This window comes from Stomoxys calcitrans, chromosome 5 (genome assembly GCF_963082655.1).
Source record: "Stomoxys calcitrans chromosome 5, idStoCalc2.1, whole genome shotgun sequence".
NCBI classification, from domain to species: Eukaryota; Metazoa; Arthropoda; class Insecta; order Diptera; family Muscidae; genus Stomoxys; species Stomoxys calcitrans.
The window spans coordinates 96,915,990-96,933,199 of record NC_081556.1 but is presented as its reverse complement, the minus strand read 5'-3'; the positions used below and the strand labels follow the sequence as shown (position 1 = coordinate 96,933,199).

The window sequence follows — 17,210 nt, the reverse complement described above, 5'->3', positions numbered from 1 at the left end:
TTTTGGGGGATGGGGTGACCCCCTACACTTCGATCTGATTTGGTGTGCCAGATTCGTAATCTACTCCCGAAAACCTTTCATTTAAGCCCCATATTGATAAGGACGATCAATTTGTGTTATTTAATAAGTTTTGGGGTTAGGTATTTGGACCCAATTTTTAATACCTTATACTTATTCTACTCATCAATACCTTTCATTTGATATCCCTATTGGCCCTATCGGTCACTCTTTGATTTTGGGTGTTGTTTTTGGGGTAATGGGGGAGAATCCACCCTCTTCCAATATCAACAAACTATAAAGCCTATTCCTTCTTCATGACTATATTCGTAATCTACTCCCGAATACCTTGCATATGAGTCCCATATTGTCATGTTCGTCCAATAAACCTATTTTAGGGTGTTTTGGGTTCGGGGCGGCCCCCCAGTTACTTGAACCCAATTTTTATTATAAAATTCGTACTCTACTCCTGAATACCTTTCATTTGAATCCCATATTGTCCCGATGGGTCCACTTTTATTTTTGGGTAATAGTTTTCGGGTAAGGGGGAGGGTCCGCCCCCCCTTCTGATATCAAAAAATTATGTAGCCTATGTTTCCTTCAAGACCAACCTACACAATCTGTGAAAATTTCAAGGTAATCGGTTCAGACGTTTTTATACCCAGCACCGAAGGCTAGGGGGTATATTTATTTAGTCATTCCGTGTGCAACACATCGAAATATCAATTTCCGACCCTACAAAGTATATATATTTCGGATCGTCGAAAAAGACCATTTAACGATGTCCGTGTTTCTGTCCATCCGTCTATGTAATCACTCTACAGCCTTCAAAAATTGAGATATTGGGCTGAAATTTGACACAGATAAGTCTTTTTGATGCACGCTGAACGGGCCAAATCGACCACAATCGGATATAGCTGATATATGGACCGATCTGACGATAAGCAGTCTGAAGCCCTTAAATGCTTTATTTTTTATCATATTTCGCTGAAATTTGAAATAGTGAGTAATTCAAGGCATCCCGACATCTGACCCAAATATGGTCCAGATCGGACTATATTTAGATATAGCTGCCATATAGACCGATCCGCCAATAAAAGGTCTGAAGCCCATAAAAGCTTTATTTTTTAATCGATTTCGCTGAAATTTGAAACGGTGAGTAGCTTTAGGCCTCCCAATATTTGAACCAAATATAGTTCAGATCGAACTATATTTAGATATAGCTGCCATATAGACCGATCTGCCAATAAAGGGCCTGAATCACATAAAAGTTTTATTTTTTAACCGATTTCGCTGAAATTTGAAATAGCGAGTAGTTTTAGGCTTCCCTACATAGGACCCATATATGGTTCAGATCGGACTATATTTAGATATAGCTGCCATATAGACCGATCTGTCGATAAAGGGTCCGTATCCCATGAAAGCTTTATATTTTAACCGATTTCGCTGAAAATTGAAACATTGAGTAGCCTTAGGCTTCCCAATATCCAAACCAAATATGGTTCAGATCGGACTATATTTAGATATAGCTGCCATATAGACCGATCTGCCGATGAAGGGTCTGAAACCCATAAAAGCTTTATTTATTACCCGATTTCGCTGAAATTTGAAATAGTGAGTAGTTTAAGGCCTTCCAACATCTGACCCAAATATGGTCCAGATCGGACTATATTTAGATATAGCTGCCATATAGACCGATCTGTCGATAAAGGGTCCGAAGCCCATAAAAGCTTTATATTTTAACCGATTTCGCTGAAATTTGAAACATAGAGTAGCCTTAGGCTTCCCAATATCCAAACCGAATATGGTTCAGATCAGATTGTATTTAGATATAGCTGTCATATAGACCGATCTGCCGATAAAGGGTCTGAAACCCATTAAAGCTTTATTTATTACCCGATTTCGCTGAAATTTGAAATAGTGAGTAGTTTAAGGCCTTCCAACATTTTACCCAAATATGGTTCAGATCGGACTATATTTAGATATAGCTGCCATACAGACCGATCTGCCGATTAAGGGTCTGAAGCCCAAAAAAGCTTTATTTATTACCCGATTTCGCTGAAATTTGGAACAATGAGTATTTTTGGTCCTCCAGACATCTGGCCCAAATATGGTTCAGATCGGATTGTATTTGGATATAGCTGCTATATAGACCGATCCGCCAATAAAGGGTCTGAAGCCCATAAAAGCTTTATTTTTTAACCGATTTCGCTGAAATTTGAAGTAGATTGAGTAGATTTAGGGCTCCCAATATCTGAACCAAATATGGTTCAGATCGGACTATATTTAGATATAGCTGCCATATAGACCGATCTCCCGATAAAGGGTCTGAAGCCCTTAAAAGCTTTATTTATTACCCGATTTCGCTGAAATTTGAAACAGTGGGTAGTTTTGGGCCTCCCAACATCTGACCCTAATATGGTTCAGATCGGACTATATCTAGATATAGCGGTCATATAGACAGATCTCCCGGTAAAGCGTCTGAAACCTATAAATGCTTTATTTTTTATCTGATTTCGCTAAAATTTGAAATAGTGAGTAGTTTAAGGCCTCCCGACATCTGTCCCAAATATGGTTCAGATCGGACTATATCTAGATATAGCGGTCATATAGACCGATCTGCCGATGAGGGGTCTTAAGCCCGCTTTTTTTTTATCCGATTTCGGTGAAATTTGAAACAGTGGGTAGTTTTAGGTCTCTCGGTCTCTCTCGGACCCAAATATGGTCCAGATCGGACTATATTTAGATATAGCTGCTATATAGACCGATCTGACGGTCTTATGCCCATAAATGCTTTATTTATTAACCGATTTCGCAGAAATTTGAAACAGTAGATAGTTTTAGGCCACCCGCCATCTGACCCATATATGGTAAAGATCATATAGACCGATTTACTGGTAAAGGGTCTGAAACCCATAAAAGCTTTATTTATTACCCGATTTTGTTGAAATTTGAAATACAAAATTCAACAGTGACTTATATATATTAGACCACTCAATGCCAGTGCCGGATTTGGGTGTATAAGCTACCCAATTTTCACCGGATTGTAACGAAAGGGGGCTTACACCCGAGGTGGTGGGTATCCAAAGTTCGGCCCGGCCCAACTTAATGCCTTTGTTTTTGTTATATATAAGAAGAAGAAGATAAGGCTTCTGGTCCGAATGGTATCTACTCCAGAATGTTACAGGTGGACTATCTGTCTGCTTAGTATGACGCATATGTGGTACTTCGGGTCTCTATCTGGTACTTGTATGTGCCCTTATGGTGGATTCAAGTTTGAAGCTCAATTTATAACGGATTCCGAACGGCTTGCCCCAGTGCGACACCTCTTTGAGGAGAAGTTTTTACATAGCTTTTATGCATGGCATAGTACCTCACAAATTTCGCCAATATAGGGAGGGGAAAGCCACAGCTGACAAATTATTTTCTGATGTTCTCGCCAGCATTCGAATCCAGACGTCATCTTTGGTCTCATAGGCGGACCTGATAATCTCTGAGCTATGGTGGCCTCCAAGGAGGAGGATAAGATAGCTATTTATTCTCACTACATTCTCGCTTATGATTTAGTTCATCAACAACTATAATGAAGTTTGCAATTATATGTACAAAGTTTTTATCCCCCATTTGGGAACCACTGTAACAAACTACAAGCAACAACATTCCCTCACCTATCTTAACGAAATATACCAAAAAGGCAAGCAATAATCGAAAGCGACATTGAAATGGAAACCATTAGCAGCGCATTTGTTTTCGCATAGCCGGGGCATCATATAACAGCGAACTAAGCATTGTGCTATTTTTGTGTTTTTTTTTGCTTTAGCTTTCGTTTTTGTTTAACTCGCTTTTGTATATTTCTATGCATGCCTTGCACGTTGAACAGTTTATACTTTCTTAATATTCATAGATTCTATTGACTTGGCACCCACACTTTGTTCGATTAAATGTTCAATTTTGGTATCATGCTATATGGAAGCATGCCATTTTAAATCTTTTATTATTATTTTTTTTCTTTAGTATGCTTGAGTATTATCAAAAACGTGTCGCTGTGACGCACTGACTGGAAAATACTTCGTTATTTTTGTTCCAAATAGTTTATCTTTGCATTTCGGTAGTGCATATGGCCAAGAATGTGTATTTTTCTATCACATGCAAATGGCTATGGTTATGGTTATGGCTATGACTACAGCTAATATGCATTATAATTGATTAAGGAAAATGAGATTCCGTCCATTATTCTTTATTATTTTCGATTTTTCAATTTTATGATTTCCAACCAGCATAACTTTTAAGTGAACAATCGAATATCAAAACTGACCACCAAAATTATTGCAATTATGTCAGCAATCTGAATACGTACTAACTACCACTTCTCTTATATCAATAAGTGCAGTCCGACTAAATTTGATGCTCAATGACAAGAGGCCTGCGCATAGCCTGCCGCATAGCGACACTTCTTAGTAGAGAAGTTTAAACATGGCAGGATACCTCACAAACATTGGCAACATTAGTATTGCCAATACGAGTATGAGAAAGGTATACTTAAATCTGTAACGATTGCAACGAAATTTTATATGTGTTGTTAGAGGTGCGAAAACTTTTATATAGCAAGTTTTATGAAAATCGCTTTATAAACTTGCTTGTTATGGATATGACAGTTATATCCAAATCTGAACCGATTTCTACCAAACTCAGCATAGTGGTAGATGCTAAAGAAAACAAGTAAAAGCGTGTTAAGTTCGACCGGGCCGAATCTTGGGAACCCACCACCATGGATTCTGCAAAAATATGGGAGCTATATCTAGTTATGGACCGAAATGGACCGTACTTGGCACAGTTGTTGAGAGTCACAACAGAACACTATATGCAAAATTTCAGCCAAATCGGATAAAAATCTTGGCTTGTAACGGCTCAAGAAGTCAAATCGAGAGATCGATTTATATGGGAGCTATATCATATTCTTGACCGATTTGAACCGTACTTGGCACAGTTGTTGGGAGTCGTAACAGAACACCATGTACAAAATTTCAGCCAAATCGGATTGGGTCTCAAGAAGTCAAATCGGGAGATCTGTTTATATGGGATCTACATCAGGTTATACACAGACTTTAACCGTACTTGGCACAGTAGTCGGAAGTCAAAATAGAAACTATGTGCAAAATTTCAGTCAAATCGGACAACAGTTGCGGCTTCCAGTGTCTCAGGAAGTCAAATCGGGAGACCGGTTTATATAAGAGCTATACAGACCGAATTGTACTTGGTGCAGTTGTTGAGAGTCACAACAGAACATTATATGCAAAATTTTAGCCAAATCGGATGAAAATTGGGGCTTCCAGGGGCTCAGGAAGTCAAATCGGGAGATCGGTTTATATAAGAGCTATATCATGTTTTTGACCAATGTGGACTGTTCTTTCCACAGTTATTAGAAATCATAACAGAACACTATACACAAAATTGCAGAAAATTCGTTAAAAAATTGTGGCTTCCATAGGCTTAAGAAGTCAAATCGGGTGATTTGTTTATATGGAAGCTACATCAGCTCCTTGACCGATTTTAACCTTACTATCCACAGTTGTTGGAAGTCATAACAGAACAATATGTGCAAAATTTCAGTCAATCCAGACAAAAATTGTGGCATCCATGGACTCAAGAAGTCAAATCGGGAGATCGGTTTATATGGGAGCTATATCCAAATCTGAACAGATATGGCCCATTTGCCATCCACACATCCATTTCCGACCCTACAAAGTGTATATATTTCTGATCATTGTAAAATACTAAGACGATTTAACGATGTCCATGTGTCTATCCGTCCGTTGTATTCACGCTACAGTCTTTAAAAATTGAGATATTGATTAAAAAATTTTGCACAGCTTCATATTTCTTCTATACGCAGGTTAAGTTCTTGTCTCCTCCTCCCGATATTCGACGAAAATATGTTTCAGATTGGGCTATAATAAAATAGAGCTGCCATAGTGACCGATCTGCCGCTTAAGGATCTTAAGCCCATAAAAGACGCAGCTTTTGTCCGATTTCGCTGAAAATTTAAATAGTGGGATTATTAAAGCCTCCCGCCTTTTATCATATATAGCTGCCAGATAGACCGATCTACTAATTAAGGGTCTTAAACCCTAAGGGTCTTCGCTGAAATTTGACAAAGTGATTTGTGTTTGGCCTACCGTCATCGCACCTCAATAAAGTCCTGATCAGACTTTATTTATACATAGCTGCCATATAGACCGATCTTCCAATTTAGGGTCTCAATCCCATAAAAAGCGGATTTGTTGCCCGGTTTTACTGAAACTGTGTCTTGTATAAGAGTTCTCGGGACCTGAATCAAATATGATCCAGACCACCCCCCATTTGCACATTAATACGTATTTGATAGTGGAGGTGTTATAAAAGAGGATGGCTAATTTATACATGGTGGTGGGTATTCAAAGTTCGACACGGCCGAACTTAACACGTTTTTACTTGTTTTACCCTACATCACTACTGTGGTACTGGGTATTATATTGTAATTTAGTGCATTTGTTTGAAACACCCAAAAGGAAGAGAGATAGACCCATTGATAAGTATACCGATCGACTCAGAATCACTTTCTGATTCGATTTAGCTATGTCCGTCTGTCCATGTTAAACTACAGATCGCAATTTCAAATTTGGTACAGGCATGTTTTTCGGCCTAAACACAAAGCCTATTGAAATTGGTAAAAATCGCTTCAGATTTGGATATAGCTCCCATATATATGTTCGTCCGATTTGCAGTAATTATGCAATAAAATGGTCATTTGTAAACCGATTCTCTCGAAATCAAGGGAAAGATTTTTCCTAGACTCTCGACATTAGTGGTGAATTTCGTAGAAATCGGTTCAGATTAAGATATAACTCTCATATAAATATATCTATAGCCAAGTTTTCACTTCTAGAGCCACTGCAAGTGCATCTACCCAAAATTTTTTACAACGCTTTCCTAAACGACTACCACCATATGTCTAAGGTTTTGTCGAAATCGGTTCAGATTTGGATATAGCTCCCATATATATTTCCCTCCGATTTGAACTAATATGGCAATAAAGTGCTCATTTCTTAAGTTATTTTCTCGAAATTTGGCAAAAAGGATTTTCTTATGACTGTTGAGTTTACTGGTGAATTTCATTGACATCGGTTCAGATTTAGATATAGCTGCCATATATTTATATCGCCTGATTTTCACTCCTGGAACCAAGGCAAACGCATTTATTAACCACTATTGCCAAAATTGTGCATAACTCTATCCTCGGTGCCCACCGCACCACAATATCTGAGAATTTTGGTCAAAATCGGTTCAGAAAATCGGTGTATCGAATTTTGGCCACATTTTCCCATTTCCGCCCATAGTGTGGCGTGGTACGACTATGTGACATTGGCGACGCGACGACTTATACGTCGGGTGGATCTTTCGTCGATGGCGACGTGGAAATTTTTGGTCTGAGTTCGTCCCGGGATTGTGCTGGGTTCCCGGCTGACCAGGTTTGTAGCGCAGATGGGCTCTGGCAGTGGGACGCCGATGGTGAACCCCGAGCCAGGTTTGTATCGCACATGCACTCTGACAGCGGGACGCCGATGGTGACCCCCAAAAGAATGAGCTGACTGGCGTTGGCTAGCATTGTGGGCTCTAGAGTTGCCAAAGTCCTGTGGCCGGGGTTCTTTGGATCGAGGACGTCGACTGTTATGGGCTGGGGAATCGTGACCTTGGATTGTTGGTGGGAGTCCTGACATTTCACTGCAATGTCAGGTCCTGTCATGGCGCTGGGCTCAGGACGATGAGTATTTCTGCAGGGATTGTGGGTATGAGAAGGAGTTGGAGAAGGTTAAAGTTGGTTGAACATCTGCTGTGCTTATGTCACGCGATGACGGGGAGAAGGCGTAGGATTATGGGTGAACTTCCCTTCCTTTCACTGAGCCCGCTACAGACATTCGACCACGGAGTCATTTTGGACTTCTATACCGATCTAGGATGGCTGACTTGGCGGCCCTCTTGTCGGTGAGACTTCTTTAGGTCCATAATCTGGGATTTTAGTTTATCTTCAACTTTTACTAACGGCTTTTTCTCTATTCTCTCTTTCTTTTAAAGACGAAAACAATGGACAAGAGGTTTCCGAGTGAAGCGGTTGGTTTTTTTTTTTCTGCAAAATAATTCAAATACCAACTTAGTTAATTACTGTAATATTTTGGCCGTATCCACCTAGAATACGGATCAGCCGATCTCAGTATGTTTTTATTTGTTACTTGATTTAAATATCATTATTTCATAAACATTTATCTTTTCTTTCTACTTGCAGGTATGTTGTTTTTGGCATGCAATAGCGAAGTTTGTGGTAAGTTTGCTACCACTCGGACATGTCTAATTTTAACAAATTCTGGTCAGTTAGAGAAAGGAGGCATAGAGGTTTCAAATAGTGGACCAAGCTTAAACTAATTTTATTCAAAATATATAAAAATAAATAAATTTTAGGGTTTTAAGAAATTCAATGATTTTTTTTTGGCATCTTTAGCTAAAAATTGTCGAATTTGACTCGCAAACCATCAGCACCCTTAATTTTTGCAATAGGGCAGCAAACGGACAAACATAGAATGTCCATCAAAACTACAAAAGCGTTCCCCTTGTGTCAATGGGTATGACAATTCGACTTTATCCTCCTATCTAATGGAGGTGAATATAAAAATAGTTGACAATTTAGGTTATCTCAACTTTAAATGTGCCTTTTCATACCCTCCTCCACCATAGGATGGAGGTATACTAATTTCGTCATTCTGTTTGTAACTACTCGAAATATTCGTCTGAGACCCCATAAAGTATATATTGGGTTGCCCAAAAAGTAATTGCGGATTTCTCATATAGTCGGCGTTGACAAATTTTTTCACAGCTTGTGACTCGGTAATTGCATTCTTTCTTCTGTCAGTTATCAGCTGTTACTTTTAGCTTGCTTTGGAAAAAAAGTGTAAAAAAAGCATATTTGATTAAAGTTCATTCTAAGTTTTATTAAAAATGCATTTACTTTCTTTTAAAAAATCCGCAACTACTTTTTGGGCAACCCAATATATTCTTGATCGTCGTGACATTTTATGTCGATCTAATCATGTCCGTCCGTCCGTCTGTCTGTCGAAAGCACGCTAACTTTCGAAAGAGTAAAGCTAGACGCTTGAAATTTTGCACAAATACTTCCTATTAGTGTAGGTTGGTTGGGATTGTAAATGGGCCATATCGGTCCATGTTTTGGTATAGCTGCCATATAAACCGATCTAGGGTCTTGACTTCTTGAGCCTTTAGATGCCGCAATTCTTATCCTATTAATATGAAATTTTGCACGACGTGTTTTGTTATGATATCCAACAACTGTGCTATGTATGGTTCAAATCGGTCCATAACCTGATATAACTGTCATATAATCGTCCACTGCAAGTTATCTGAAAGAAAGAAAGTGTACGCATTTTTCGTCGATTTTTCAGCCGCATTTGATATGGTACCCAGGCAACTTTTAATCTATAAATTGCATGAAATCGGAATCTCAACAAAGATGGTTTATTTAATACAAAACATATACCAAAACACTAAATCGGTAGTTTGGACTGGAGATAATGTATCGCAACATTTTAATACTTATACAGGAGTTAGACAAGGGTGTTTGCTGTCGCCTTTACTGTTCACTCTGTATTTAAATGATATACACGACTGGTTGGAAGGAGGGTTAGTGCTAGACGAATTAAATATTCGGGTACTACTGTACGCTGATGACATCGTCATACTAGCTGATGATATTGAAGTATTTCGAAAAATGATATGGAATTTAGAAAACTATTGTAGTAGATGGAATATGGTGGTAAATTTGCAAAAATCCAAGATAATGGTGTTTCGAAATGGAGGACGGTTATCTTCAAGGGAGAGATGGAAATACCTCAATGAAGAAATTGAAGTGGTGAACGAATACTGCTACCTTGGAGTCCTTCTAACTCCAAAAATGAGTTTTACTAAGCATGCAGAACAAAGAAACAAACGAGCGAAGATTTGTATAAACGCAGCTTGGGAAAATCTGATCAATAACTCAAATGTATCCCTTATATCGAAATGGAAAATTTTCCAGAGTGTGTGCAAAACCACACAGTCATATGCAGCCCAGGTGTGGGGGTACAACTGGTTTGAAGAAGTAGATGAACTACAAAGGTACTTTTTGAAAAAGGTTTTAAAGCAACCAAAACATATACCAAATTATATATTATCTTTAGAGACCGATGTACCTGACAACCACTTTTACACATTGAAACTACATATGGATTATATATATAAAACTTTATTCCTTTACGATAATAACAGACTCCCGCATAAGCTTTCTATAAAAATATGGAACAAACAAATTTTCTGGGCCTTGGCACTGAAATCTTGGTCCGAAAGCACTAACGTTCCAATTGAAAATCTATTCAGAACAGCGCAAGATTGGTCTACAACCACAACTATACTTGTAAATAATCTCAAAAGGAAAAGCTATACAGAGAAAATAGATAGAGCAAGAGCAAGTGAAAGCAGATTTTATCGTTTTTTGAATCCAGAAATCGGGATTGAATACATGCAAGATGTTTGGAAACTGGACAAAATTGCTATTATAATGAAAACAAGGGCAGATGTACTTCCACTGAATGGAAACGTTTTTAGAAACGCAGCGAGACACCAATGTACATTGTGTAACTTGAGAGAAGTCGAAAACTTGCAACATTTCATAGCCAGATGTCCAGTATTACAAGAATTTAGGGTACGGCATTTTGGAACTGCCTATCTAGATGATGTACAGCTAATACAAATTTTAAATGGAACTTTTTATTGTGGGTGGGATGGATTATATAATTATGTTAGCAATGCTTTGAGATATCGGAACTACATAAATCGAGAACAATTTTGAAAAAAAAAAAAAAAAAAAAAAAAAAAAAAAAAAAAAAAAGAATATGTAAATTTTTTCCTTAACTTTACACTTTATAAAATTTTACGTTAACTTTATGGCTTATAAAATGTATATATCTAAACGTAATGTTACGCAAACATACTAAATTTAGCTATTTAACAGCACAAATTAAAACAAATATGGTATTGACAGACAACTATTTAAAGTTATTGTCATTAACTAATTACATTTACATTTTGTTATCTTAATCAAACAGTATATAGAAATTTGAATTGTAATGTTTAAAGAAAACAAAATAAAATCTATCTATCTATCTATCTATCTATCTGTCATATAAACCGATCTTGGGTCTTGACTTCTTGAGCCTCTAAAGGGCGCAATTCTTATCCGATTGAAATGAAATTTTGCAAGAAGTATTTTTTTATGACTTTCAACAACTGTGCCATGTATGGTTTAAATCGGTCCATAACCTGATATAGCTTTCATATAAACCGATCTGGGGTCTTGACTTCTTGAGCCACTAGAGGGCGCAATTCTTATCCGATTTGAATGAAATTTTGCACGATGTGTTTTGTTATGATATCCAACAACTGTGCCATGTATGGTTTAAATCGGTTCATAACCTGATATGGCTGTCATATAAACCGATCTTGGGTCTTGACTTCTGGAGCCACTAGAGGGCGCAATTCTTATCCGATTTGGCTGAAACTTTGCATGACGTATTTCATTACGACTTTCAACAAATGTGCTAAGTATGGTCTTAATCGGTTCATAACCCGATATAACTGTCATATATACCGATCTTGAGTCTCGATTTCTTGAGCCTCTAGAGGGTGCAATTCTTATCCGATTTGAATGAAATTTTGCACGAAATATTTTTTTATGAATTTCACAAACTGTGTCAAGTATGGTTCAAATCGGTTCATAACCTGATATAGTTGCCATATAAACCGATCTGGGGACTTGACTTCTTGAGCCACTAGAGGGCGCAATTCTTATCCAATTTGAATGAAATTTTGCACGAAGTATTTTTTTGTGAATTTCAACAACTGTGTCAAGTATTGTTCAAATCGGTTCATAACCTGATATAGCTGCCATGTAAACCGATCTGGGATCTTGACTTCTTGAGCCCCTGGAGGGCGTAATTATTATCCAATTTGGCTGAAATTTGGAATAACTGCTTTTCTCATAACCTTCAACTTACGTATCAAATATGGTTCGAATCGGTCTATAGCCTGATACAGCTCCCATATAAACCGATCTCCCTACTTTTCTTCTTGAGCCCCTAGAGGGCGTAATTCCCATCCCATTTTGGTGAAATTTTGCACAAGGTGTTTTATTATGACTTTCTACAACTGTGCTGAGTATGGTTCAAATCGGTTCATAACCTGATATAGCTGTCATATAAACGGATTTGGGACCTTGACTTCTTGAGCCTCTAGAGGGCGCAATTATTATCCGATTTGGCTGAAATTACTACAGTTTCTCCCATGACCTTCAACATACGTGTCAAATATGGTCTGAATCGGTATGTAGCCTGAAACAGCATTGGTCTATAGCCGAAAACAAGAGATACCGCGCAAAAAACTTGACAAATGCGATCCATGGTGGAGGGTATATAAGATTCGGCCCGGCCGAACTTAGCACGCTTTTACTTGTTCTTCCCTATTTTCTTTACATTCCGGCCGAACTTAGCATGCTTCTGCTTGTTCTTCCTTATTTCCTTTACTTGCCGAGGCTATTATGTTATCTTGCGTCCAAGGAAATTTGACGCCATTTCCATATATTACCAAAACAAAAAAAATCGACGACAATCTTTGGCAGATGAGGTGCCGAAAATCATTAAAGTTATTTTAAATTCATTCCATCCCTGATATCATGTTGTCCCTACACTCCGTGATAGGAAGGAACTTTAATCAAAAAAAGCCGAAGTGCGCTTAACACAAAATATACGCAATTCCTTAAAGGTCTGCTGCTGGCTGACCGAAAGCAGGCCTATCTGTCAGCCTGTTGGGTACAATGTGCCTCATAACATTTGCTGTTGGGCCCCTTATTATTCTCATTGCTGTGGGCGGTGCTTGGGTATATATATCCTGCTTACCGGGATTCATCCCTCCCTACGACTATCTCCCTCTCTCTCTCTCGTCCACCGTCATGCTGTCTATTTCATTATCGAGACTGTTGAAAATTACGGATGATGTTGTAGGAAATAAACAAAGGGAAACAGGACCTCAAGCTATAACTGTGGTTGTGCCAGCAACAGTAACAGCAGGAAAGGACATTCCCTGCTATGGAGATGAAGACTATGAAAAGGAACCAGAAGATGAAGAAGAATGACTAGATATCATTATTTTTAGTGTGTATGGTGAATTGCAATCGTAAAACTGAATGGGAATTTTTTCATTACTATTTGGTGTTGATGTGGCCATAGCTGTAGCCCTATTGATGTTGGTGTTGGCATTGTTGTTGCTGTTGTTGTTGTTATTATTTGCCATAATAATGCTGCATAGTACAATGTAATAGTTTCCTTTACTTCCCTAGCATTCACATTCCTGCAAATGTATTTGTGTTACTCCTCCATCAGAGTTATTTCTCGAAGCCAACAACGCAAACATCCATTCTTCAATTCGACCACAAACAGCAGGGGAGGGCATGAATATGCAGAGCTTATAGAAGGCCTTTTTCTGAAACACATGGGATAAAGGAAATTTTTATTTAAGGAAAAATTTCATTGACATTATTTCTTTAGGGAATAGTTTTTGTTTTTCACTGAGAGAAATTTTTAGCGCAGAGGTTAACATGTCCACCTATGACGCTGAACGCCTGATTTCTAATCCTGACGAGACCATCAGAAAAAATTTTTAGCGGTAGTTTTCCCCTCCTCTTATGCTGGTACCATTTGTGAGGTACTATGCCATGTAAAAATTCTCTCCACAGAGGTGTCGCACTGCGGCACGCCATTCGGATTCTGCTATAAAAAGGAGGTCCTTTGTCATTGAGCTTAAACTAGAATCGGACTGCACTCATTGATATGTGAGAAGTTTTTTTACATCAACCAAGTAAAATCAGCCGACGGCGAAGAAGAGTCAGAGAGAGATGCCTGGAGGCCACCTCAGTACGCAGATATCGGGCGGAAGTGGTACTGCAATTGGCAAGACTCCCACTGGGGACGTTGCTACAAAGATTACGCCCAAAACACGCACGTCGCCTGTTGCTCAACAGGCTAGAGTGGGAAGGACAGGCCTTACGAGCCAAAAGGTGGCCATTTTGGACCATACGGAAGCTGACGATAAGGTCAGTCCAGCACACTGGAAGCAGTTGAAATGCGGGATAGTCAGGTTTATGCTTTCAGTTAGTTAGAACAGCGACGATATAATGTTTAATGGGAACCATTGGAAGGATGCACACAAGGTAAGCGAAAAATCCCGATTGAGGCAGCGAAAAATCCAAGGATTTCTTGTGCTGGACTAACGAGAATATTGAGGCCCCCCTAAACCAGGGGCAAAGCTCAGGTTTGTATCGATGAATGATTTGTCGGTTCGGACAGTGGCTACAGTATAGATCTGTAGGTATTAAGTCGAACCTGCTGATTTTGCCAGCGAAGCAGAACATCGGGCTCTGCATAGACAGGTGGAAAGTTCTTTCCACAAAACCCTCTGCAAAGAACGGTTGTCTGATTCTGAAGACATCTATCGTCGAGGATTCGTAACAATACCTTATGGAAAAAATAGAGCAGACTAAGGGTCGGATTTCGGTTCTGCCATGTTCTGCTGCCTAAGTCAAAGATGGATTCGAAAAAGAAAGCTAAGAGTTGTTCATATTAATCTGCAACAATCTGTGGCTGCTTTGGGTGAATTTCTTCTTACACTGTGCTGGGTTCCAAGTCATCAAGAGGTGACCAGTCACTGCAATGCCATGTCGATGGGCTCTGGAAGATGAGGATTTTTGCAGAGTCTGTGGGGATGTGGAGGAGATGGAAACGACTGTTTCAGTGATGATGGGGAGAAGGCGTAGGATTATGGCTGAACACCTCTTCTCAACCCCCATGTCATTCTAGAATTCTGCAAGGGTCTAGAATGGCTGAAGGGGCAGGTACGGCCGTGTCGTCTTTTTTAGATTCTATTCGTATTTTTCTAACGGCTTTTGTTTCTCTTTTTCTCTCCTATTTCGTTTCTTTCTTGGAGAAACACAATGAACCGAAGATGTCCGAGTCAAGCGCTTCAGTGCTTAGCGACGGAACACGAAAAACCTTTAGAAAAACCTTACCCGTACCCTTGAGACGTTTAAAACTCAGAATTCTTAGTCCACTTGCCATTCCTCCACACACCCATGGTTCCTGGATAAGAACGACGTCAAATCCCCCAGCCATCAGGAGAACCTTTAGTGCTGCCGAAGCGGCCTTACAATGGTGGAGATTTATCTGTAGAAACCGGACCGGTTAGTCAGGATTCAGAACTTCCTCCACTGTTGTGTTAGCCTCGACTTCTGACTCCATCAGGAGTTCATTCTCACAAGATTCGTTAGAACTTGTCATGATGAGCTTCCGTACACATCCAAATGCAGGTGAGAACGCTGTAGAACCACTCTTCCTCAATACACTGGGCACTTGCGGTGTGGACGATTTTTCCTTAGATTCTTCACTTACTGCTGCTGTCGAAGTACTTTCTGGGTTCCGGGCTTCCCCGCTGGCGCGCACTTTGAGCCCAGTCCAACATTGTGACCCCATCCCACATAGGGCTTGTCGGGTCCCGTTTCGATGACATCCCCTCCTGTCTCGATTGTGGCAGGGGGATTTTCAGTCTCCTGCATTCCGCCAGACTTTTGCGATGTGGTCGATAGTTCAACCTCAGGCAAGTGTTCAGCGACAACTGCTGAGTCGTCTCCTGATTCCCCAACCCCACCGCTTCTATTGACCTTCAGTTTCAACTTGTTGAATCCAATCTACCAATCTTCCAGTCGTTGGTTGAACGATTGGGATTACATTCCCTTAGTCTTCCACGTATCGCTTCAGGATCTGAGGGAATCCTTGGTATCCAAGCATGCGCCATTGGTCGAGAAAGAAGATCTCACCTGGTCAGATCTCACCTGGTCAGATCTCACCAATCTTTTTTAGCGCACAACGATACAATTCAATTGAGCGTTGATCGCCGAAGGCAATTAGTTTGCATCGGCCTCGATACCAGCCTGCATCGTCACAAACTGGAGGAAACGCAGGAAATTCAACAAGGACCTCGGAGTATATTGATGGCAGTCCATTGTCTATCCCACTCCAATTATTCCTAGGTATGCAGCCCTGTTCTTTTCTTTGTGGACAACTGTCAGCACCAAACTGTCCCTAGCGACATTAGCAAAGATTCTTGGACCCATCTTACTGTTGTTCGCCCTAGTTTTGTAGGCATGGGATGCCCTCCAGGTGACCGCAGCCCTTTGGCTGACTGCGGTGCAGTTTCCCAATCTAGACGTCTAGTCTTTGGGGTAGCCTATGCAGCGAATTCCTGATCAATCGAATTAGGGATCAATCGCATTCCTAAGAGTCTTAGGATCATTCGCACCAAGCCTCTCAATAAACCTGAGAGCGATACGTCTTCTATTATTCCAACCTCTTAAAGAGCGTGTTGGTTTGCCGGGGAAGGACGATGGCCTAGGCAAATTATAGGCATGCGAAGAAGGAATAGGTACGGCCTTGTCCTTTAGACTCGAACCAGGTGTCTTCGTCAAAAGCCCCTGCTGACCAGTCGTCCGTCGGATAGTGAAGCCTGGAGCAGCCGCTCCACCAGTCGAGGTTTCAGTAGCAGACAACATGCTACGGCCTGATTCCAACACCACAGCTTTTGGGTCTTTGGAGTCCATTCTAAGCCCACTCCCGGGCTCTAGACCTGCCGCTCCACTGGAAACAGACGCAGATCATCAACCGCCTAATGGATACCTCTATCGCAGCTATCTTTGAGTGACTTACATTTTTCTTCCAAAAATAATGACCTAATACGAGTTATAGGAAAATTCTTGCGGAGTGAAATAACAATACGTCCGCTCCACTCAACGGTTCAAAGAAGACATCAAAAAAATTTCTTTAAAAGGCCTTCAAATTTCATATCCTTTATTTTTTCCTCACTGCCATCGCATAGCTTAGAATGAGTTGGCAATTGGTGTGCATGTGGTTGTGTTGATAGAGACATATATTTCTCATTCGCACATCTATCTATCTTTGGCGTATGCAAGCAAGGGAAACTCTGCAAATGACGATGAAAAACGCAAATTCATTTCCCTCACGATAACACCAAAA

The 17,210-nt window shown here is 39.9% G+C and overlaps 2 protein-coding genes across 4 annotated transcripts in view; both read left to right on the top strand.

The window, feature by feature from the left end:
- LOC106080903 (uncharacterized) overlaps nucleotides 1-17,210 on the top strand; it is a 562,885-nt gene that overhangs the window by 402,005 nt on the left and 143,670 nt on the right. The gene's annotated exons all lie outside the window — the stretch shown is intronic.
- On the top strand, nucleotides 9,434-11,241 carry LOC131997701 (uncharacterized). The gene is made up of 2 exons (XM_059369022.1): nucleotides 9,434-10,197; nucleotides 10,348-11,241. Exons 1-2 carry the CDS (start codon nucleotides 9,497-9,499, stop codon nucleotides 10,925-10,927), a joined length of 1,281 nt encoding a protein of 426 aa, XP_059225005.1. The 5' UTR covers nucleotides 9,434-9,496; the 3' UTR covers nucleotides 10,928-11,241.

Bases quoted from the DNA above. Each gene is read 5' to 3' on its own strand.
- LOC131997701 (XM_059369022.1), top strand. From the start codon at position 9,497: ATGGTACCCAGGCAACTTTTAATCTATAAATTGCATGAAATCGGAATC. The intron at 10,198-10,347 runs GTACTTTTTGAA...CGATAATAACAG, and splicing joins GAAGTAGATGAACTACAAAG to ACTCCCGCATAAGCTTTCTA.